The following is a 24,465-nucleotide window of genomic DNA, read 5'->3' as shown; positions in this document are numbered from 1 at the left end:
CAACAAACTCAACCTGTGTGAACTTGGGTGTGTGAAGTCTGACGGTAAAATACAATGGACAGAAAGAGTCCCGCTGCCTCCCATAGCAAGGTGTTTCCTGCCTAAAACGGTGCAAAGTCAGCATGTATTTAGAGAAATACACAGGCACACACACATTAAACTGTATTAAAAGCCTTTAGAGAAACCATGCATGAGTGATTTTTACATTTAAGGGTTGTTATGCATGACGATTAACCCCTTTAATCATGCTTAAATCAACGTTATGCATTCCATGAGTAGTTTATAGCTTTTATAAAATGGTAACAGCAATGCAAATCTAGGATGACAGGATTTATTTATTTATTTATTTTAATAATGATGAGGGATGCAAGCTATGAGGTGTATTTCAATATTTACATTTATTTCAATGCATTGGCATTAGGGCTGTGCAAATAATCGAATGCGATTTTCATGTGATTATGAACACAATATTGCGTAGCTTGTCAGTGAACTACAGCTCTGTGTATTAAATGCCTCTCCATCTGAAAGCACATGCTGGAGATTTACTACTGATCACAGGACTAGCTTTACTGACCAGATGAAAATCACATTAGATTATTTGCACAGCCCTAATTGGCATTTGTTCATTTAAATTTATTATGCATGTTTTCTTTTCAAATTACTTATTTTATATACCATTTGAATACTTTTATTAAAAAAATATATTATTATATTATATTAATATACTTTATATTTTATTAAAATTAAATTTATATTTTATATAATACTGTTTTTACATTTAAACCTTTGCCTTTAACTTTCATTCAATCAGAAATGTATATTTTAAGATTTTTATTGTTGTTTTAAAATATATTATTATAAATAAATGTGTGTATAAATAATATCTGAGATTTATTTTAGCAATCTCATTTGTACATTTGACTTAAAACCCTCATTCAGTCATAAATTATTACAATTATTTGTTTTACATTTTACATTTTTTTATGTCTTTTACTGTTAATAGACCCGGTGTCATTTTATATTTAGAAAATGCATTGGTGTAAAGGGAATTATGGGAGTGTGTGTTTTAAAAATGCACAACCATGTATTGAAGTGCCTATAAAAACAAAATACAGTCTCATGAATATTTGATTAAAAGCCTTTGGATTATTAATGTGGAGTTTTTTTTAATTATTTGTGCATGTCACATGCAAGTTTAATTGGCCTGCTGTGTAGTTTAAAAAACTATCCCACAGAAACTTACTAACACACACACACACCCCCCTAAATGAGGCCTTCCTGTTAGTCAGTATATATTTAAGACCCTATGAAATGGTTTGACAAGCATTTTTCCCCTTTTGAAACAGGAAGTTAGTGAAGGACTCTTAATTTAAAACCACACTGAAAGCAATCAAATCTCATTCAAAGTTCATTCATTCGAGCAATTGTTGGTTGGAAAAGTAAATGAGAAGGTATGAGGGTTATGACTGCCGAAGATGCACCAGCAAGCCATAATTTTTCTTTAATCAGCTAATCGGAGACTAGCATCTGGGGGATGGAATGTTCTCTTTCTAGTATTTTATTGGCATATGTCTGCGTTTACTAGTTGAGTCATCAGTATTTTGGTCTGTTTTCCTGGAAGAGAAGTACAGTAAATTTGAATTGACATGCAATGAAAGCCACAAAACTCTCATTTAAATTTAATGTAAGATCATTATTATTATTGACATGCGATAGCCTAAACCAATTCTAAATACTCTGAATCTTTTTGGATTTGTAGAAATGAACAAAGGCATGATTAATGAAACACATTGTCCTTTTTTTGTTTTGTTGGTCACTTTGTCCTTAAAAATTAGTCAGAAATACACACATCATAGCGTCAACCCTCAATGCCACAGAACTTAATAATAAAGTAATAAATTCAGTTTTTAATGAAAAGGATTTTTTGCACACTGCATGACCCACAGATATTCACAGGCTGCTGATGATTAACGCTGTGTGTGTGTGTGTGTGTGTCTGTCCTGCAGGCCCCCCCTGCCTCAGGGGCCCATGGAGAGGATGAAGAGGTTTAAGAGACGTTTGTCGCTCACTCTGCGTGGAAGCCAGACGATCGATGAATCGCTCTCGGAGCTGGCCGAACAGATGACCATCGAGGAGAACAGCAGCAAGGACAGCGGTGAGTGTGTGCGCTGTACCTTTCCTGTTATTTGCTGTGTCTATATTGTGTGTGCAGGGTCACTGTTAATGTTAAGTAGCTCAGATTAGAGGCTGATTTATTAGAACTTTGATTAGCTTGTGGAACAAGAGCTCTGGAAACCTGGAAGAGGTCCATGGGAGCGGAAAAAGGACCTCCTGTGTTACGACTTGGTCGCAGGGGCTCTGTAAACTGATTATTAGATTTTCTAACAAAACTAATTGATTAAAGTCTATTTATATGATGTCACACACCACTGCAGTGTAGAAAACCTTTTTTGCATGCGTTCAACATTCATTTTTTTCACATTTTCATCTTTATTTCACTTATATATTGCTCCCTCAACATACTGTATATCACTACACTAATATTTAAAGACAAATATTCTGCATTCTTGCAGATATGTGAAAGACGTCTTTGTGTTTGCTTTGACCTGACCTCTGAGATTTGCACTTGGGTAGTGACTTGTGTTTCTTTTTGAAAGATATAGATCCTGGGCATTTAATCGAATCCCTTAAAATAACTTAGAACGTGTACTTAGTTGTTTCATAACTACTTCAGTTTCAGTATAAGTTTCTTTGACAAGTCAAGTCATTCTGGGGTGCTTAAAACAGAAATGAGAAGCTTGTGTTTTTGTGAACTCTTACCACTTCTCTATACCCTTTGGAGACTTTATTCTCCCTTTTTTATGTTAAAGGAGTGCAAGTTAAGCTCAGTCAACTGTTTGCTGATTGCATAATGATTATTAACACTAAATAATTTTGGGAAATAAAACTGAGTCACTTAAAATGCTAGTTAATGAGGAAAATATTTAGAGGATACTTTTTGTTTTGTTTTTTAAAGCTGTTTAAATCAGTGTTTACATTCCATTAATTTTACTGTTCTTTTAGGTTTTTAAAACATTGTTGTCTTGACAGTGTAGTTTTTTTGTGTTTTTCCCCCTCCCACCTTAAAATCCTGTTAATACATTGTTTGTCTTGTGTCTGTACTATTCAGGGTTACTTGAAATTAAATTTTAACTGAAATAAAATATATAAAACTTTTGTTAAAGAAAATATTTCAGCTAGTTTCAAAGGCAACATTCCTAATATTTATTTAGTTTAACTTGGTATACTAAAATTACTAAAACTGAAAAAAAAAAAAATTAATAGAAGTTCTATAAACGTATTAAAAACAACGAAAAGTAATAAAAATTGTGTCTTACTGTAACCAGGATTTTTGTTTTATTTAAAGAAAACGAGCTTGTCTTAATGTCTTAACTTTTCGTTGTCTCTTTTTTTGCTCACAGTATTTACACCCAGAGTATTTTATTTTCTCTGGGTTGTCTGTATTGACCACATTAGCTCGCGTCAGTCACCCTGACACAACCATTTCAAGCTGCGTTGAAAACCTGTCATTCTGATCTGTCATAACTGAAGCCTGCACCATTTTATTTGACCATCAACAGTGCTGAGCCAGGACTGATGTGAAAGAGTCTGCTGTTATGCTTCCAGTCAACCTGAATGCCTGAAGCAATGCAATTTCAGTTGAGAAGAATCTCCCTGTCCTCTTCCTCAAAGTGCTTTTTCTTCTCTTCACTCTTGTATGTTCAGCTAGCTAGTAATTACTTAACAGCAATGACACCCCTGTGAGAAGAATGAGAGGAAGGGAGCATGTGACAGCTTGTGAGAGATGGGCTAAATGAGCTCCTTTGCTTTCGGGCTGACCTGACGGATAAACTAGAATCAGACAAACTGATTCAGACTGTACTATGAGACTCTGTGTAAACTGGAAGCCAGTGTGGTTTGAGTTCCAGTGCAGTCCTGCTTGCCTTCCATCCCCGGCGCACCGGCTGGGTGTATTGAGTGCTTGACTGAGGTAAAACAATAACCACATTTATTGAAAGTACAGATTCAACTACCTTGGCCATTTCAGCCCAGACTTGGAGCACCTATGAGGGAGGGTTTTAATGCAATTGGGAAATGTGGTAAAAATTTGCTTGTATGTAGGGTAACTGAGTTCAGGCCTTGTTGCTGAATCGAAAATCACTCTTGAAAGAGGACACATTCAGCTGAGGGTGAGCTTGCCATTTACATCTGAGCATGAACTTCATGTAATGAACTGAATCAATCCCAACCTGATCCCAACCTCGTGAGAAGAAGCAACTACAAGGTGATTTCGTATGATTTTGTACAATTTGAGTCACACAAAAACAGTTTTGCCCCTAAACCTAACCGTCAGTGGGATGTAAGCAGATCAGGAAAAAAAACATGCGATTAAGATCATACGAATTCATACAGATTAGCTTAAAATAGTTACTAATTGCAGCATTTTTAAGCATTATAGATGCATTAAATCACATTGTAGGCATCAGAATTATGCTGTGTTATTGGATTTCTCACTTTGACCAAAATATAGGTAGAAATGCACACAGTCCCAGAATATTTACCAGTGCAACCTATTTACCACAGATTAAACTAGTGGTTGATTATTTTTTTTATGGTTGATGCCAGTATCTACTATCTGCAATTAAATTGAATTTATGCAATCATTTATATAAATATTATGTAAAATAACATTTATAAAAATAATTGGAAAAATGAGGAAATTAACTATATATATATATATATATATATATAACATTTTTAATTAAAAAATATGAGCAAATATTGGCCAATATATTGCCATTGGCGATATGTTTGTCTACCACTAGGTTAAATCAAAATGAAACATGAACATATGTCGATTGTGAGTCATGCTTAAACAAATACACCCACATACGTCAAGGAAAAGCAGAGATCATGTGGGCAGCCACGCCATCATTTTCAAGTCTCCATTTTGGTCCATTTACACATGAACCCGGAAAACCCGGAGTTTTCAAACGAAAACGGGGATCACCAGTATTTTCAAAAGTCTCCGTTTTCAAACATGGAAAACGCTGAGTAGTGTAAAATTAGCAAAAGTACAAAAGCAAAAGTTATGCATTTTAAAACGAAAATGCACTAGTGTAAATGGGGCCTTAGACATTAGCCGTATATGTAGATATCGAGACAGCTTAGTAGGGTTGGCACAGAGTCTGTGTATGTGTTCATCTTTATATCTGAATGAACAAGGCCTTATCTGCATGTCCTGATGCATTGCAGCTAGTAACATTTATTACTGTGTGGACATTGGTCTGACCGCAGTAAAAACATCCTCTCTCTCTTATGCCCTAAACACTAACACTAGCATCCAGAGAATGCAGGGGTTGTATTTATTCTTTTTTTCTTTCACCAGTGCGAGTGCACAGCAGTCTAAACTTGCCCACTCAGCTCTGCATGCACATTGACAGTGTGGATGTTTTTAGGGCTGTGTGTTGAATGTGAGGAATGGCAGTGCTGTTGACCCAGCCATTTTTTTAGACAGACTTATGAATGTTTTATGAAGACCCTGCCATTACGTAAGGAACTTATACCACTCTCTACTCTTTCCTTTAATCCACATATTAGCAAGGGTTTCTAACTTCTGCCAGCTTCATCTCGGTCAGGGTGAATCCTCAGCTGCTGTAGCCCATCTGGAAAAACGTTCAGAGAAGTATTATGCACTGTGATGGGTGTAAAATAATCGTTACTTTAAATAAATAACTTTTATTTGAAAATAATGTTGGAGATGTATTTTTCACTAGGTTTGTTGGGACATCTGAAATAATCATTATTTAATTTAAAGATTTATAAGTTCTGTGTTAATTTTACATTAAGTGAGCCATTTGATTTATAGTCTCACTTTGCCCTCAGGAAAGATGTCTATGCAATATGGAAACGAGAGCAGATGAATGAATGTTTCCGTCTCTTTAATGTGAAGAAAATTACACACTGCTTTTAGGTTTCACATCACATTTTTAAGATCTAACTTTTTAATGTCCAGTTATGGATGAAGTCAGCAAGATGTCAGATGCAGCAGGCACAGTTTAGCTTGGAGAAAGCATATGTGTGTGTGTGTGTGTGTGTGTGTGTGTATGTTCATGTGTGCAAGATAGTACACACACACACACACACACACACAAAACATTCTTTATTGTCCCCATAGAAAGTAATAGGTCTTTTCTAATTACCACTTTCTGCATTTTATACATTAACATTTACATAGTGACACTTTTAATAACTTTTATTTTTATATAACAGTATAATATATTTTTTTTATTAGTAACATTTTTAATAACTGAAAAATATATAAAATTTATTTTATAAATATTTAATATGTGTGTGGTATGTGTGTGTTTGTGTTTCATGATAATATATTAATATGTTGTTTTTGTTATTGTATTAAAATGCTTTATTTACTATTATTTAGTTGTTAATATTAATAATGGTAAATGGACTGCATTTATATAGCGCTTTCAACAGACCACATGGCCATCCAAAGAGCTTTACAAGTTGCCTCACATTCACCCATTCACACACCGACTGCGGTGTCAGCCATTCAAGGCGCCATCCAGCTCGTCGGGAGCAGCTGGGGTTAGGTGTCTTGCTCAAGGACACCTCGACACTTGGTCAGGTGGAGCCGGGGATTGAACCACCAAGCTTCTGGTTTGTAGACAACCTACATGAACCACTGAGCCACTGCCGCCCCAATAATAATAACACTTAATATTGTTATATTTTTGGATTCCGGATTAAAGCAACCTCCAATAGGCAAGTGTTAAACTTTGGCTTCCAATCGCACAGAGATCATGCTGGGATATCATTAGGATGGATCAACCTTGTCGTTATTGGTGGTTTGAGCCAAGCAAATGCAATGCCAATGCACATATTTTCTTTAAATCATTATATATTTATCACACTTAAATGGTAAATGGACTGCATTTATATAGCGCTTTCAACAGACCACATGGCCATCCAAAGAGCTTTACAAGTTGCCTCACATTCACCCATTCACACACTCATTCACACACCGACTGCGGTGTCAGTCATTCAAGGCGCCATCCAGCTCGTCAGGAGCAGCTGGGGTTAGGTGTCTTGCTCAAGGACACATCGACACTTGGTCAGGTGGAGCCGGGGATTGAACCACCAAAAAAGAGGATAGACGCACAGTTGTTTTTCTGTACTGCTTCCTTAAATTTCAGCAAGTCTTTGTTTTTTCATGTTTGTGGTCTGGTGCTGCCAGAACAGGACAGTCATGTGCACCATCTGCTATGCTAAACTTAATCTTTAGAGTCATGTGTGTGGTTTTGTGCTTAGTAGTTCCCCTACACTCCCTGAAACACGCTCCATCTCAGTAAGGAAGAAAGAGAGTGAGTTTATGTCTGCTTGTGTTCATTTTGGCATTCAGGGTGCTGCACAAAGACCCCTAAGAGCCCGTCACCGGAGACTGTAGGCACGGCAACCGTAGACCCATCCTCGCTTTGGGCCCAAGAGTTTCTGCTGACGTGAAATATTTTCCTCAGGAGTGCTGTTGCTTAGCAACAAGATGGATAGGCATAGAGTTTCCATTTTATATACTTATGCACTGTAAAACGACAGTATGTTCTCAGTAGTGTGAAAAATAGCACACGTCTATCCAGATTCCACTATTTTGTCGTAATTGCACCCTCTGATGGTGTCGGTCAGCAGGACCTTCCTTCATCTGACAGCGTGACATATCGTCACGGCCAGACCTGCTGAAAATTAGCTGGGGAACATTCCAGAGTTTCCATGATGCTTGTATGGAAATAAAGTCCCTGTGCACAGCTGGCCGTGAGTGGGACCTTACCACATGGGCTCGGGTGGATCACACCTGTGCCAGGTGTGTGTGTGTGTTTGGTTGGATTGTCCTTAGTAAGCAGGTTGAAAGGCCTGTTGTAATGAGAGACACAGCTGTGGTGTGGGAAGATATGAGAGACCGAGAGAGAGCAACCACAGTGAAAAAGAGAGCGCTCTTTTTGAATAAATGAAGATACAACACCGTCAGCATTTCATGCTCGGGCATCAAAACAGAGTACATGGAATCCGAATTGGGCTATTGATCTACATATTTTTATTTTGACTTTCCTTTTTTGTTGACATCATCAAACCCTAGTTCCCCTCCAAAAGAAAAAAATCAAACCTAAATTTTTGTTTTTGTATAGGTGTTGTTTCAGTGTTATTTGAGGTTTTGTTTTGGTTTGGTTTTGTACTGTTTGTCTCTTCTTATTTTCAGTCACGTTATAAGTAAAATGGTTTGTGAACAACTTCATTTTGACTTTACCACTTAACAACAAATCCCAAAGAATAAAATCAAGCCTGCCTGTTTTGTTTTTGTTTTGTTTTGTTTTTGTTTTTCCTAGGTCAAAATTGATTCCTTGGTCAAAAAGCACTAACATCCTGATCACTTGATAATGGTACCAACAGGTCTACAGGTTCCCTAATAGAAACTATATATGTGTATATATATGTATATGTATATAGTTTCTATTAAGGAGCCTGTAGACCTGTTGGTACCATTATCAAGTAGGGGTGTAACGATTCATTCGTTTTCTCGATGCATCGATTACAAACCCTGTCGATTCATATGCATCGATCTTGAAACATGATTTTTGAATCGTGAATCACCGATCTTGGACAGCAATCGATTCAAAATGCTAAGAATCGAATGAATCGCGATTTCTATAGCGATTCAATGCTTTCAAAATGTATACACATTAAATTACTACACGCACGAATTAATGGAGACCTTGAAGAGTGTTCGTGAATCGTGCCTCTTATCTGTCCTTCACGCGCTCCATTGTTTACCGCCTGAGACTGTCACAGGATTGCGCTCGCGCTCCGTTCGTCTCTGACGCAGCTGACGTGTGAGCTATAGGACTCGTGGCCAGTAGTTTTACTTTTCTGTAGTTTGTCAATGGCTCTCTGCATCTTACCGACGGAGTTACCGGTGCCGCGTCGACAGCTGTATTTATTGCATGGACGGAGCAGAAATGTAAGTGTCTAAATCATACGCACAGATCCATTGAATGATAAATGTTTTTAAACAATGCGGATGAACCGAATATACGAAGGAAACTTTTAAAATTAACCACAGCATTAACAACGACCTTGAAATAAGAGCGCGAGATTTATCTGATAATCAGATGCATGAAAGTAGCGTTTGTTTCATTAGCAAACAGACATCTGCCACGTTTTCTCTCAGAATCATTCGCTGATGGAGAGGAAAAGTTAAATAGAGATGAAGACGTTTTCACACTGAAAGAGAAGCGTCTCATAGACGGGCCAGGCTATATCTGCAGCTAAACTGAATAAAAGCAGAATGAACTGATGAAACAAAACAACAAAAACCCCACAAACAATTTATGAATGATGCAGTGCTAATTGACATTTATTACAGTACAGAAACTATAAAGTATATTTTCTACCTTATTCTGTGCAGAAAATGTAAATAATTGCTAATTAAATGTAGCCTAGTATATAAAACAATCATAAAATTGCCATTAGGAAAAAAATATCGATTACAAATGATTGATTATTGTCCAGCAGTCTATTTGATTTATTACAGGTAATTAAAAAAGAAGATAATTCCTTGTAAAAAAATAATAATAATAATAATAATAATAATTATTATTATTATATAGGCTACATACATAAAATGATTGTATTTGACATTTCTGTCACTTCTGAAATTATGGCTACGCCCCTGGTGTGACAAAATGTTAGCTTATACATAATACTCTTTAAGCTCTTTTTTAAAAACTTGGCTTACATACATTTTTACGTATGCCATGTCGCATCATTAAACTAGCATTTAACAATGGAAAAAAGTTTTTTTTTTTTTTTCTAACCTATGGTTCTCTAAACATAAATGCTACTGTAATTTGCCCCCTGACTAAGCATTTAAAGAATTTAGTAGAAGCATTTAAATAATCCCGTGAATGCACTTAAAGAATGCAGAATAGAATCGTTATAATCGAATCGAATTTAATTGTGAATCGAATCGAATTGAATCGTTCTAAATTTGCAAAAATCGTTCTTGAATCGAATCGAAAACCTATGAATCGTAATCGAATCGAATCGCTGCCTTGCCAAAGATTCACAGCCCTATTATCAAGTGATCAGAATGTTAGTGCTTTTTGACCAAGGAATCAATTTTGACCTAGGTGGATGCAATTTAATAGAACATTCTGTGGGTGAAATACTGTTTAAGAAAGACATTTTAGCTTGGGTTGTTTAGAGACGGAGAGCCTCACTGTTTGTGTTGTTCTAGATCTGAGCATGCTGCGGTAGAATGACTTTTAGATTACAATGTCCCAGGGAGCAGCTCGTTATCTCCTTATGTAATGCAGTACCACTGCGGTGCTGTGTGTGTTTTTTTTCATGTGTGTGTGTATGGGTGTGTGTGTGAGCTCAAGGAGGGGTTGGTTGACCGGACAGGTGGTATGAGCAAAAACAGGTGGGAAGGACAGGTGCGCGCACACACACACACACACACACACACACACACAGTGCGATGGTCATATAACCTCTACAGTCGTTGATTAAAGTTAATATATGTAGTGTATATTTTATTTGAAAGGCACATGTGTGTCAAGTGTCAGCAGTGGTTCTATTGGTTAATAATGTGTTGTCATATCGACAGCTATTTAATAATAAACTCCCTTTTTTGATTAAAACTTAAGTTTGTTTGATTGATGCTTTGTCATGCCTTGTGTTGATTTGGCTCAAGTGGCTCCAGTATCAACAGCTGCTTTCCTATTGGTTTAAATGTTGCTATAGCAACACCTTTGCGATGATTGGCTTGTCTTTCGATTAAAAGTGAAAAGCACAGCAGGTGTTGCCTTCCCAGCATCACTCAGCTTGATGGAAAGTGAAAGATATGGGTGATTATGTCAAGACGTCACCAGTTTCTAGAAAGTTGGCAGTTTCCTTTTAATTGCTGTAGCTTGTCTTTGACCTCAGCATAACCTCATGTAGTAAAGTAATACTTTTAATGAAGTATTGGCTGCTTTGCACTTATGAGGATATAAATCTGTTCATGCAATTACACTGATGTTTTGTGTGTGTATTGATGGAGGTCTTGTTGTTATTTCAGAGCCCATTGTGCGGAATGGCCGGCCGCCCTCCTCCCACAGCATGCACTCGTTTTTGCACCAGTACACGGGCTCCTTTAAGAAACCTCCCCTGCGCCGACCGCACAGTGTCATCGGGGGCAGTTTGGGGTCCTTCATGGCCATGCCTCGAAACGGCAGCCGTCTCGGTGAGTGGCCAATCATAACACACTTGCAGGCTGTTTTGAGGAGCCTTCATTTAAAGACCTATTCAGAAGTATTCAGCATTAAACATGATTCTTTAAAAAGACAAAATTCAATCCATTGCATTGGACTTCTCAAAACAACAAAAGTTTTATATTTTAATATATTTTTTTATTACATTAATCATAATTACATTTAATATTTGTTAATATAATAATTTTAGTATTAATAATCTTAAAAAAAAATCCGGATGAACAACGATTAAAATAATGATAATATTTTTAGTTATTATTATTAATGTTTATGTTAATAATTTGAACAAAATATTATAGAATTAGAATATTATTTATTATTATTATTATTATTTATTTATTTTTTTTTTAGAAAATAAAGAAATATTGAAATAAACAGAAAAGAATATTAATATTATACTTCCCTGTCATTGTTTACTTTTTAAAATAATTGTTCTAAGTATGTATTAGTATTAGGCCCGGTTTCATAGATAGGGCTTAGCCTAAGCCAGGATTAGGCCATAGTTCAATTAGGACATTTAAGTAATTTTTATAAACATGCCATAGAAAAAAGCATTACTGTTGTGCATCTTAAGATAAAAAACGAAGGCACTGATATATTTTCAGATCAGTCAGTTCAAGTTTCTTTCAGTTGAAACAGCTCAGATTTACATTTTGGTGTAGAACTACTCTTTAGCCTTATCTGTGAAACTGAGGGTTAATGTTTTAAATATTTGGCTCAATCCTCTGGGTTGGTTAATGATGGATCCTTTTTAAGGATCATGGTGTGGATGAAGCACATCTGAAGCTTGTGAATGACTCAAGTCGCACTCACCTACAACCAATCCCAAATTTGCCAAGACCACGCCCACTTTCACTTTATTGGTTATTTCAGTTTGACTGCCAGCGAGCAGTTCTTCTCTCAAATTTTTTTTAGTTATATTAAAGGATCGGTCATGAGTCAAAAATTCAGCTCTGCAAAATCTTGCTATGCGATGAATGTGAGTCGCTCAACCTTATCTCCCTGTCGTCATGGGAGCAGTCATGTCTAACCCCGGTGTGCATGTGTGCAACTGCGCGAGTGGGTGTTCACACACACACACACACACACATACACACTGGCAGGAAGTGAGTCAGGAGAAGGTTGGTGGTAGGCGATCGAACAAGAAGTGTGTGTCACAGTTGAACGGTTCCGTCCGGCTTCTCTCAGAGTGAGTGTGTGTTTGGTGCTTCTCATACATGAGGCTGTTATTTACCAGCATCTCAGACACAAGTCCAGACATGTCCGGCCCCCATTCCTGCATTCTTATCCTTACACAGTAATGTCAGTGAGCGGCTGTTTGTTTATTTGGCACCGTTTGTGGAATTTGTAAGCTGTGATGTAAATGCGTTAGGTGATCATCTAGAGTTTCCTTGAATAGGACGCATTCCAAGTCAAAGACAGTCTGGAGTTTATTAGAGTTTGACCCACTTTCGTTCTTGCAGGATTATTCCGTGCCACACTTGGAAAAGTAGAACACTTCGCATTCTAGACTTTCCCAGCATTAGTGTTTAAAAGATGGGTGGAGGAGAGCAGAAGACAGAGAGATGGGGTGAGGCAGACAGATGACACGCATCAAAATTACAAGTGAGCTTGTCTCGGGCTTGACGGAATGAAAGAGCACAGCGCTTCTGATGTTGAGAGGAGGACGTGGAAGGAGATGAAAGTCAGGAAAGAGAGAGTGAACCGAGGGAAATGGCGTGATTTGACAGAGTGACTCGTTACCTCACAGTATGTTGGATTTAATAAAAAAAAAAAAAATAGGGCACATTACCTACGACTACACACGCTTTCACACTTCATCACACACACCATCTGGCTGTTTCAAAAGACTTCATTGGTGTTGAAGGGATGCAGAAATGAGGCCACAGCGGTTACTAGTCATGAAACTGGATCTCTCCTCATGTCTCTCTAATAAGATATGTCCAGGTCACGTTTCACCCCAAGGTCAAAATATAAAAGAAATACCAAGAACTTTTATTCTGCATATAAACCATGATGCCTAAGATTTTTTGCACTGACTTTATTTCTATTAATTCCCCCAAATGATTTCATTTAATATTTTCTATTCTTATTCTATAGCTTTGGGCGTCGTCATGTTTCACTGTAGACATCATCCGATGCCAAATTTGTAGACATCACCCAACCCTAATACCAATAGTACACTTTTTTTTTTTTTTGTTCACATTTCAGTAATGGTAGCTAATGAGGTTTTCTTGTGGTTTTGGCATAAACATTCACTTCTCTCCCTCTGGTCTGAAGATATCCGAGCGGGCAGACAGCAGACTGCTGTGCCGTAATGGATGGCCCTCAGGTTAGATACTTTTTACTGCCTCTGCCAGATAAAAGAGCGGGCCGATATGTCACCCTTGGGGGACTCCTCCTTATGAGGTGAGGGAGGAGGGGGCCTTACAGCAGCAAACAGCCTGCCATATATCTACACAGCCCACACAACCACACCTTTAGACTTTTTTTCTAGTTCCCAGCTCTCTTTTATGCGGTAATATAATCTCTTTTCTTCCGGAAAAGCTTTTATTTTCCATTGCTTTTAGGCAGCCCCTTTTCCAAGTACTAAAAGACTCCATGCACAAGCACATGTACATGAACACGTGTTGACTGGACAGGACTCTTAATTCCCGGCCGCTGGTTTTCAATTTGTGAATGTGCATGTGGTTTTTAAACCCTGATTACATCATGATTTGGCCCATAGGCCAGCTCAGATAAGCTGGATCGAACTTTTATGTAATAAGAGAAGAGTTGAGGACATAGTTAACAGACAAGTGCTGTATAAACAAAAAGCACATGGGACAGTGCATATCCCTTCACACTTTTCTTGTTTATAGGTGACAGATGAATTTGAACAGAGGATGTGTGTCAGTGTTATGGTTGACTGGTTTTCATGAATATCAAGAACTGCAGGAAAATTATTAACAGACGTTTAGCTTGATGTGCTGTGCATATGTCGCTTTATGTACACTGTGTGTGTGCGTGTGTTTAAATGGAAAAGGATGAATAAGGTCTTTCACTGATGGAAGAATCAAATGCTGTATTTATAGCACACACACACACAAACACACACACATTAAACTGAATCCCGAATCACTGTCTGTTTACAGATTAGTGTGTCCCAAACCATAGTATATTAAAACAGAATTTCACATGTACTTTTTAACTTATTTTAACCATAAGATAATGTAATAGTAATGTCCTTAAAGTGCATCTTATGCCTAAAATCAGTCAACATTTGCCTTTTTGATGGCTGTTTTGTTTTTAAGAATTTTGCAATGTAATCAGAATCAAATTTAGTTTATGAAAACGATTGGTAAATGCTTTCTTAAAGTAAGTTACTTGTTTTTAAAATGATAATATAATTATCATTTGATTTTAAATACTTTTTTTACACGTTTAAATAAAATTTCCACCTTGAATTAAACTATTAAAAATATTACATATACATTTAAAATATTAAATTATTTTATTTATTTGTCAAATTGTGAAGTTAAAATGTTTTTATTTAAATAATAATTTTTAATCATTTTAAATATAATAATAATAATAATAATAATAATGACACCCCTTCATTTAAATTTAGTTAAGCCCAATTTTTTTTTAATTATTATTTCTCATTACCTTTTGAAAAGCCAAATATAAATATCCAAATATCCAAAAATAAATTGAATTTAATTATATAATATTTTTTATAAATTTTTTCAGTATAAATTAAATTCAGTATAAAAGATGTAATGAAAAAATATGATCAAACTTCCATTCTTTTATTGGGTATTAGTGTAAGCATAAGGGAAGTATTGTAAGTATTAGGATTCAGCTACTGCATGTACGAGTATATGTGCTAATAAAACCTCCCAGAAACCCTTTCCATAGCTCATCAGTTAGACCAGAAGCACCTCGCACCACATATATCTCACATTTTCATTTTCTAACCTCCTCTTCGTCTCTCGCAGACATTGTTCATGAGAATCTGAAGATGGGTTCGGATGGAGAGAGCGATCAGGCCTCAGGGACGTCCTCGGACGAAGTGCAATCGCCCACCGGTGTGTGTCTCCGCTCCAGAAGTCACCGGCGCATATCCATGGAGGTAAGACAGAACGTGTGTGGCCATAAATGAATCAGCTGCACAAACCTGCCACACACACTCACTTATTCACAGGAGGCAGAAAGCGTGCGTGTGTTACCCTGAAAGCTTCAGACTGGGTGATGTGTCACTACTGAAAGCTTTATTTTTGGCCTTGGGTAGGTGGAGGGATTCCTCTGGTGTGTTTTCTTTCTCATCCTTTCCTATTTTCTCCCACGTCCTGTTAGTTCGGCTTTTCTCTTCCCCTTTCTCCTTGCTGAGATGATCTTAAGAAACGTTGAGGTTTTGTGGGCAGGTGCAGATGTTATAAGAGGAACTGCAGTTCGAGAACTCTCAGGTGTTAAACGTTAAAAGGTTTTGAAGATTTGAGATCTTTGACTAGTTTTCGTCTTAACCAGCCACAACCACAACAAATAACAGAACATTTCGTAAATCAAGATCTTTGGTTTCTTTTTTGTCAGTAAGATTTTGTTTCTATGTCTAGGCTAATAAAATACATAGTCCCGCCCATTGTGAATTCTCATTGGTCCAAAATAATAAAATACATAGTCCCGCCCATTGTGAATTCTCATTGGTCGTAAATCCCACTCGTTAAAACTATGTATTGAACATCAAATATGTTCTGATTGGCTGCGATTATGATGCGTCATGTGGCTTTTTCATTTCCTTTGAGTACAGAAAAATCACTGTAAACAGGCGTCGCATTTGCTTCGTACTGTATCAAACTGTGATTTTCAAATCATATATATCTGTGTCTGTCTGTCGAGGTTGGGCTGCTGTTTGATATTAATAACTGGCTTTCTGTCTTACCGCACACAAGGATCTGAAAGGAAGGGATTCGTCCAATTTTTTTCTTTTTTTTCTCACTCCTTCCATTTCCACTTTCTCTTTTTCTCTCTGTAGTACAGTTTGAATAACACTGTTAGAGGATTTTGAAATAGACTACTTTTTAAAAAATCAGAATTAACCTGAATGCATCAAGACATTCACGTCACACTCTTGCTACATAAAGCTTGTAAAGCTTCTTATTCTGGGGTTTTAATTGCAAACCTCAGTCCAAACTGGTTATTTGGCCATGTGTTCCTCCCTCTCTCTGTCTCCGGGGTTCTTTTGCCTCCTGCTGTATGAATTGGGTTACTGCAGCTACATGCACAGTTTAAAAGCCAATAGATGTGTAGAGATCATTTAACAATCCACAGGTAAATCTCATGAAGAGGTGTCAGGTCACATTAAAACATTTCATAATTAACAGGGGGAAAAAATAAATTTGTTGGATGTATTCTACTATTATGATTTTGTGACATTTGCTAATTATTTTCAGTCTTTTTGATTTTAGTTTTACCACCAACATCTCCTTACTGCAACATATAGAAAAAAATATATAAATAATGTACATTATAATTAAATTTATAAATAAATCATATTGAATAATAAAATTATTTATCCATTTGAAGCTTGTAGTTATAGAATTTATGCTCATTTTGATTGGTTTAACCTTTTTAATAAAAAATAAATAAATAAAATTAATTACCAAGGCTTAGATATAATGTTTGCTTGTAATAATGCATAATTTACTAAGAGTTTAAAGTTTTTTTTATTATTATTCTTTATTTACTTATTATTATTTATATGTTTTTTTTTTTTTTTTTCCTTCTCAATATTCTGTCATGCATTTGAGTGTTTTACTTTTTTGTTCAAATTCATTGATTCTCATTAGATTCTCATTGCTGGGACAGTTATGAAAATCATCTTGTCTAAACACTTTTAAAAATTGGCACAAATGATTTGATCTTGCATTAAAGTGATGAGAATTGTGTGGGTAAATGTGCTTAATTTAAAGATTAATGTGCTGAAGTTTATGTTATGAAAAAGTTTTTCTTGTGCTGCGCAGTGAGATTATAACATGCTGCGCGTGGATTTAAAAGTAGCCTGTGGGTGGAGAAAAAAGTCATGCGAGAGAGAGAGATGTAAATGCAGGAGATTCAGAGCATGATGGAGGGTTATTTATGGAAGATGCTAATGCTCTGGTTTGAGAACAGCTTTATGAAGTCACGCTATCTTATTTAAAACAAGCACACACACATTGCTCTCAGACGAGACACACCAAATGAATAGTCACCAAGCATCAATTATTAATCTGATTCCTACTTTGATAAGAACTGAGCTAATTTCGTCCCTCGTGACTGATTTGCTTGCATATGTGTGTGTGATTTAATTCTCAGGACCTGAATAAACGCTTGTCTTTGCCTGCTGATATCAGGATTCCTGACGGTTACCTGGAAAAACTGCAGCTGAGCAGCCCTCCGTTTGACCAACCCCTCAGCCGACGGTCACGTCGAGCCTCGCTGGTGAGTTTGCATGAATAAACCCCCTGAATTATAGATTATGTATATAGATCAAAAGTGACAGGAGAGACATTAGTAATGTTACCAAAAAATCTATTTCAATTAAAAACTGTTCATTTTAACTTGTCACACAAATAAAATATATTTTGAAGTATTTTAAAATAGAAAATCGTACATTTAAATTTTAATAATATTTTAGAATATTAGTTTTCACTTTTTCTAAAATAAATATAAAAACTAAATAAATAAATGAAACAACAGACCTCAAACTTTTGAACCATAATGTATTTTACAATCAAGTGTTGTCTGTGAAATGCATAATAGTGTGTTTTATTATACATTTAAAGGATGGGTCATTTGAAAATATCAGGATTTAACCACCCTCATTTTGTACCAAATCCAGTTTTTGCACACGTCTAAGATGTTTTTAGCCATCAGTGCAATGAAATCATACAATAACCACAGTCAGTCAAACGCCGGTGTTGCTAATATATGTTAATCAAAGCTTGTAATGCTTTTGTATTTGCATTTGCATTTTTCTGCCAAACAGACATGGTTGAATCTCTTCGATTGCATCCAGGTCATATTACACACAAAATGTAAAGATTCAAAAATAATTATATATATATATACCGTTTAAAAATAACATTTACATCGAATTAAAAATATAAAAATGTGTTTTGCACAAAGAAATGTCTTGATTTTTTTAATGAAGTCCATACAGCTTTTGCACTGCAGTATATTGTACGTTTTCAGAAGCTGTGCAATGACATTGTGGGTCACGATTGTTAACGAAATGCGATCTAATCGAATTAGATTTGAGAAGAACAGAGAATAGCTCGCACAAAACTATCATATCATGCCTTTGAGACTAGAATATATGGGAATAGAAATAGTGCACACGCCAAACATGCAACTTTTAAAGTGCTTTTTTTGCAGGTGGAAAACTCATGGTACATGCTTTATTGTATGCAAAGAAGAGTTTTGAATGATTTGCTCCATGATTAAAAGAAATTGGTTTGGAATGGCATGAGAGTGAGTAAGGATATTTTTAGCTGAGCTGTTTAAGATAAAAGATTATGTCAGCTGTAGTTATTGAGTCCACAGCAAGCTTTTCAAAACAACACGGACTGCTGCAGATAAACCCGGCCTGTGGACGAGAAACCCAGTGTCACACATTGTGTCGTACTCTCAGTGGAGTACAAAGACAAATACCATGTTCTTTGTCTGTTGGCCGCATACATAGAGGGTTTAGCATGTGAAAAAACCCCTGCTTTTGCGTCTGGGCTTCTTGGCATCCATTGTTCTTAGCTGCCATCCGTCTATCTCGTCCCCACGTCGAACCCTCAATGTGTGTGTAAAGGAGAAGGGGTTTATGTTGGCATTCTGGTGCCCCCTGGTGTCCATGGCAGTCTGAATACTGTGTGTGATTAATAGCTTTGTCTGGGAAATAATTTGGGCTGCAGATATCAGAGACACGTGTTTCTCACTGATAAGGTCTGTTGAACACATGCAGGCCTGTTCAGCATTAACCAGATCGCATTAATGAAGCAATCTCTCTCCTTCTCTCTTTTTATAGTCAGAAATCGGCTTTGGGAAACTGGAGACCTACATCAAACTGGACAAGTTGGGAGAGGTACGATGAGCCTAGTCCTGACCTTTCATCAGTATTTTGCCCTGTCAGAAAAGTGCATTTAAAAGTGATTAATGATTCGGTGGATGATACAACAGAAGTCCTGGACTTACACATCACACAGAAGTTTTTATTAACTGATACCATTATAAGAATACTCTGTTTGCAGCTCTTTCTGCCTATGTGTTTATCCCATAACTGAACATGTTCATTAATAAGGGGGTCATTGAGATGATCGTTGTCATTGATGCCAATCTTTACTGTACATAAGATATATTTCAAAATACTATTGTTTTTTTTATTTATTTATTTTTATACTTAATATTTTACTTTAGTTTTTTTTATTAAAAAAAAAGTTTGATCCTTGTCAGTGAATAATTAATCAATTAAATACATTTCTAGTGTAAAACTAGAGTGCTGAATTTTTTTTTTGTGCTGTCAAATCGATTAATCATGATAAATCACATCCCAAATAAATATTTTTGTTTTTAAGAAATATATGTAATATATATTTATATATTATATATATTTATGTTATATATATAAATATACACACTACACACACATATATTATGTCAACACAAACTTTTATTTTTTATGTGATTAATCGCAATTAATCAATTTGACAGCACTAAATCACACAAAATTTTGATGTGATTAATCGCAATTAATCAATTTGACAGCACTAAATCACACAAATTTTTCCAAGTACTATTTATTTCTTTATTTTAAATTTTTTATTGTACAGTAGGGACACAATATTTATTTATCTTACTGCATCCCTAGCATGAAACTTGTGTGATTATACAAAAATTATTTTAAGTTTACATTTATTTATTTATTTGGGATAGATTTGACTTTATTTTTAACCAATAGCATTAGTTGATTCTTGTCAGGAAATTATTAATCCATTACATGCATTCCTAGTGTAAAACTTGTGTGACTGTTATGTTTCAGAGTATTGTTTTTTTTTTTTTATCTACAAAAGGGATGTAATTCATTTATTCATTCATTTTACTACAATAACATTGCATGATACTTGTCAGTAAATGATTAATCTTTTGTTACATACCTAGTGACTTTTTGCTTTCTGAAATCTAATCATTGCTATAATTGTATTAAAGGGGACGTATGCCACCGTTTTCAAGGGGCGGAGCAAACTGACGGACAACCTAGTAGCTCTGAAAGAGATCCGATTGGAGCATGAGGAGGGCGCTCCATGCACAGCTATCAGAGAGGGTGAGGAATCTTTCTCTTTGTGTCTTTTTTCTCTTCATCTCTCCTCAAAAGCCCTTTGGATGCCAAGATATTCATGTCTATAGTGCCCTGAATTTATCCTGCCATTTTCTCTCTTTCAGTGTCATTACTGAAGGATTTAAAGCACGCCAACATCGTCACGCTTCATGATATTGTCCACACAGACAAATCCCTTACTCTGGTCTTTGAGTATCTGGTGAGTGAACTTCTCATGCTGCTCCTCTCTTTCTGATCCATTCGTTTATTTATGTATTTGTTCTGTGATGGCTTCCTGCAGGATAAGGATCTGAAGCAGTACATGGATGATTGTGGAAACATCATGAGCATGCACAACGTTAAGGTCTGTCCCGTGTCTGTTTATTCTACACCAAATGGATTTAACAAAACATAAACTGTCGGTTTGTTGGTATTAGTGCAATGCAACACATGAAACATTGTTTCTGGTCATCTAACCTGTAGTCCATGTGTGGTTCTAGATTTTCCTGTTCCAGATCTTGAGAGGACTGGCGTACTGCCACAGACGCAAGGTCCTGCACCGGGACCTGAAACCACAGAACCTGCTCATCAATGAGAGGGGTGAACTCAAACTGGCAGACTTTGGTATGTTTAGCACTAAGCTATATATATATATATATATACATATATATATATATATATATATGTATATATATATATATATATATATATATACATATTAGGGCTGGGCTTATTGCATTAATGCATTAATTGATTTATTTTATCGCATCATCACACGCCTCAACTGATGCGCTCACATTAACACTCCCGATAAAGTCTAAGCATTAACATTCACAAACCGCTTTTCACTTTATATCAACTTTATTATTATTTATTCAACATACATACCAAGTGTAATATTTCAAATCGTCCCCTTGGAATTATAAGGTTCTATCTGACATTTTTGTCAAAATTGAGTTATTCACATATTCTTATTCTGTGTCAACGTATTTACATTATGTGATAGATTTTGTTGTGTACATTATGGGACTTTTTATTTAAAAAACAATAAGTTTCTATCTACACAGTCGAATGGAACACAAAAACTTTGAAGCTCAATATCTCAAAATACTCGGAATGCAGATAGAACCATATAATTCCAAGGGGACGAAATGTAAATTTTAGTATAGTATATTATACTATATACTTTAGTTTAGTATATATTTTGTGAACTTTATATGTTGTCTTTTATGTATTTTTTTATATTATAATATGTATATGTTCAAAATATGCATTTAACTTTATATCATTTTATTCATTTTTCATAAAAATTGTTATATGCATTTTTCAAATTTTTTTTATTCATAAAATGTATATGATTCATTCACTATATATATTAAAAAAATTTAAGTGTAAAAATACATGTTTTTTTGTTTGTAGGTCTGGCACGAGCCAAGTCGGTTCCCACTAAGACGTACTCTAATGAGGTGGTGACCTTATGGTACAGACCTCCTGATGTACTACTGGGATCCTCCGAGTACTCCACACAGATCGATATGTGGTGAGTGATGTTTCACATTTACATTCAGTCCTGTCCTGTATGCTCTGTCTTATCGTCTCTGTCTCTTTCTCTGCCTCAGGGGTGTTGGATGTATATTTTATGAAATGGCTGCAGGTCGGCCGCTGTTCCCAGGATCTACCGTTGAAGATGAGCTGCATCTAATCTTCAGATTACTGGGTGAGCGAACACACACTCACCCACACACACTCACTCACGCCCAGCTTTCCAACTAAATGATTCAATTCAGAGCCTGTGTGATGAAACACACACTTCAACTCCAGACATTACGACATTAAACACACACACACATTCTCACACCAGATGTGTCATGGTGTTCAGTCTCAGAAGTGCTTCTCACCTGCTTTAAAAACAAACTGCAACCATCTGAGCTGCCATGCTTGCTGTCCACACACACACACACACACACACACACACGCACATGCTGCATGGAAACAGTGAGATCACATGGTAGGTTATCACAGTTCAGTTGAAACCCTCACCTGATGTGTTTCACTGTGCATCCTGCAGTGTGGAAATATCACAGAAAAAAAATGACCTGGAAAGGAGGTTTTAAGCAATATAAAAAAATATATAAACTGTAGCTCAAAACAGTGCTGCATGATTTTAACAATGCCATGGTCATGGGTTTGATTCCCAGGGAAGGCATGAACTGATTAAAAAAGGTTAAAAATACCTTTCATTAAACTTGTTTTAAATAAACGCATCTGTTAAATGCATATATGTAAATCATATTTTAAGCAATTTATGGAATTTCCACTGCTTAGAAATAGAGATTTCTGTTTTAAGTCGTGGTAAAGTTGTGGAAATCCTTGAGAGCATAAACTTTTATGGGAATTTTGTAAAAAAAAAAAATTTCATTATCACATATTTCTTTTGCTAGAGATTGGATCTTCTGCAATATCTATGACGTTATTTAAAATATTAACATTAAGTAAATTTATACATGCTGTACTACACCTCTTCCATGATAAACATTTTTTAATTCATGAAGTTGTGCAGCATGTTATTTTATAATATAATTTAAATATGCACTATATATATATATACACGTTACAAAAGAAACTGTTCATTTTAGAATGTATAAGTGTTGAATGGATGTTTTGGCTTTGTGTGAAACAGGTACACCTACAGAGGACAACTGGCCCGGCATCTCGTCAATCGAAGAGTTCAAATCCTACAACTTCCCCAAATACAAGCCTCAGCCCTTCATCAATCATGCACCCAGGTACCTGCGCTCTATCTGTGTCTCTCCAGCTGCTGCTTTGCTGTTTCATGCAGTGTGTGTTTGTGATGAGTTTGTGTGCTCAGTGTCTGTGCGGCAGCTTCAGTGTGTTTGTCTTGCCACACAGAGCAAATGACCATGACCTCAAAGCCTGTGTGTGAGTGTGCGGATGCTGCTGTGGGAATTTTTGTGTGTGTGTGTTCTGGTGTATGTTAGAAAGCCGTGTGCGTGCCAGTAAAGCAGGATATCCTGTGGAATTTCTGAGGCCGTTTGCTTCCTCTTTTACGGATGCCAGTCTAATTTGTCAACCTGCCGGTCACATCTCTCTCACTCTCCTCCCTTCCCATCTACAGGTTGGATACTGAAGGAATAGAGCTGTTATTGTCCTTTCTAAGGGTAAGAATGTGCCAGAACAATGGATTGCGTTAAATACACACGCAAACAATTGTAAATGTTTTTCCGTCTCTTTATCTTGAACACTCTTATTTTCCCATTAACCCTTTTAAAGCATTATGATAACTTAAACTTCCCTTTATCAGTCTAACAAGGCTTTCATCCTTTATTTATTTTTTTATCTATAGTATGAGTCCAAGAAGAGGATCTCTGCAGATGAATCAATGAAACACTCCTACTTCAAGAGTCTGGGCATGCGTGTGCACACACTGCCAGAAAGTGAGGATCTTTACACACACACAAATTACATAATCACTCATATGTCCTCATTCTCATGATATGCTGTGCTTGTGCAGGCATATCCATATTTACACTGAAGGAAGTGCAGCTTCAGAGGGACCCCGGTTACCGGAACTCTTCGTACCCAGAGACAGGTGTGTGTTTGTTTTCTACTTGTATTTTTGTTCAGATACTCTGATAGTAGTCAGTCAGTATGGGTCAGTGTCCGTAGTTTTGGGAACTGACACTAGGTGGCATTGATCGTGTAGACCAATAGCTATCAGTGATGCGCGGGTCAATGTATTAATAACTCGCACCCGACCGATGT

General features: G+C 36.3%; 1 protein-coding gene across 2 annotated transcripts in view; it reads left to right on the top strand.

Annotated features, from left to right (window-relative positions):
- Positions 1-24,465, top strand: part of cdk17 (cyclin dependent kinase 17) — a 57,129-nt gene that overhangs the window by 29,546 nt on the left and 3,118 nt on the right. Inside the window, exons 2-16 of one of the 2 annotated variants that reach the window (XM_059510779.1) lie at positions 2,007-2,155; positions 11,168-11,332; positions 15,341-15,474; positions 17,694-17,819; positions 19,396-19,452; positions 20,574-20,688; positions 20,808-20,902; positions 20,984-21,046; positions 21,183-21,306; positions 22,102-22,222; positions 22,302-22,399; positions 23,363-23,468; positions 23,819-23,861; positions 24,047-24,137; positions 24,215-24,292. In XM_059510779.1, coding sequence (XP_059366762.1) covers positions 2,029-2,155; positions 11,168-11,332; positions 15,341-15,474; positions 17,694-17,819; positions 19,396-19,452; positions 20,574-20,688; positions 20,808-20,902; positions 20,984-21,046; positions 21,183-21,306; positions 22,102-22,222; positions 22,302-22,399; positions 23,363-23,468; positions 23,819-23,861; positions 24,047-24,137; positions 24,215-24,292 — 1,543 coding nt within the window. In that variant the 5' untranslated portion in view covers positions 2,007-2,028. The remainder of the gene's footprint in view (positions 1-2,006; positions 2,156-11,167; positions 11,333-15,340; positions 15,475-17,693; positions 17,820-19,395; positions 19,453-20,573; positions 20,689-20,807; positions 20,903-20,983; positions 21,047-21,182; positions 21,307-22,101; positions 22,223-22,301; positions 22,400-23,362; positions 23,469-23,818; positions 23,862-24,046; positions 24,138-24,214; positions 24,293-24,465) is intronic. The other variant, XM_059510780.1, reaches the window with a different exon arrangement.

Source organism: Carassius carassius, chromosome 26, assembly GCF_963082965.1.
Source record: "Carassius carassius chromosome 26, fCarCar2.1, whole genome shotgun sequence".
In the NCBI taxonomy this organism is placed as follows: domain Eukaryota; kingdom Metazoa; phylum Chordata; class Actinopteri; order Cypriniformes; family Cyprinidae; genus Carassius; species Carassius carassius.
Note: the sequence above shows the minus strand (reverse complement) of the source record. Positions and strands in the feature narration are given on the sequence as shown.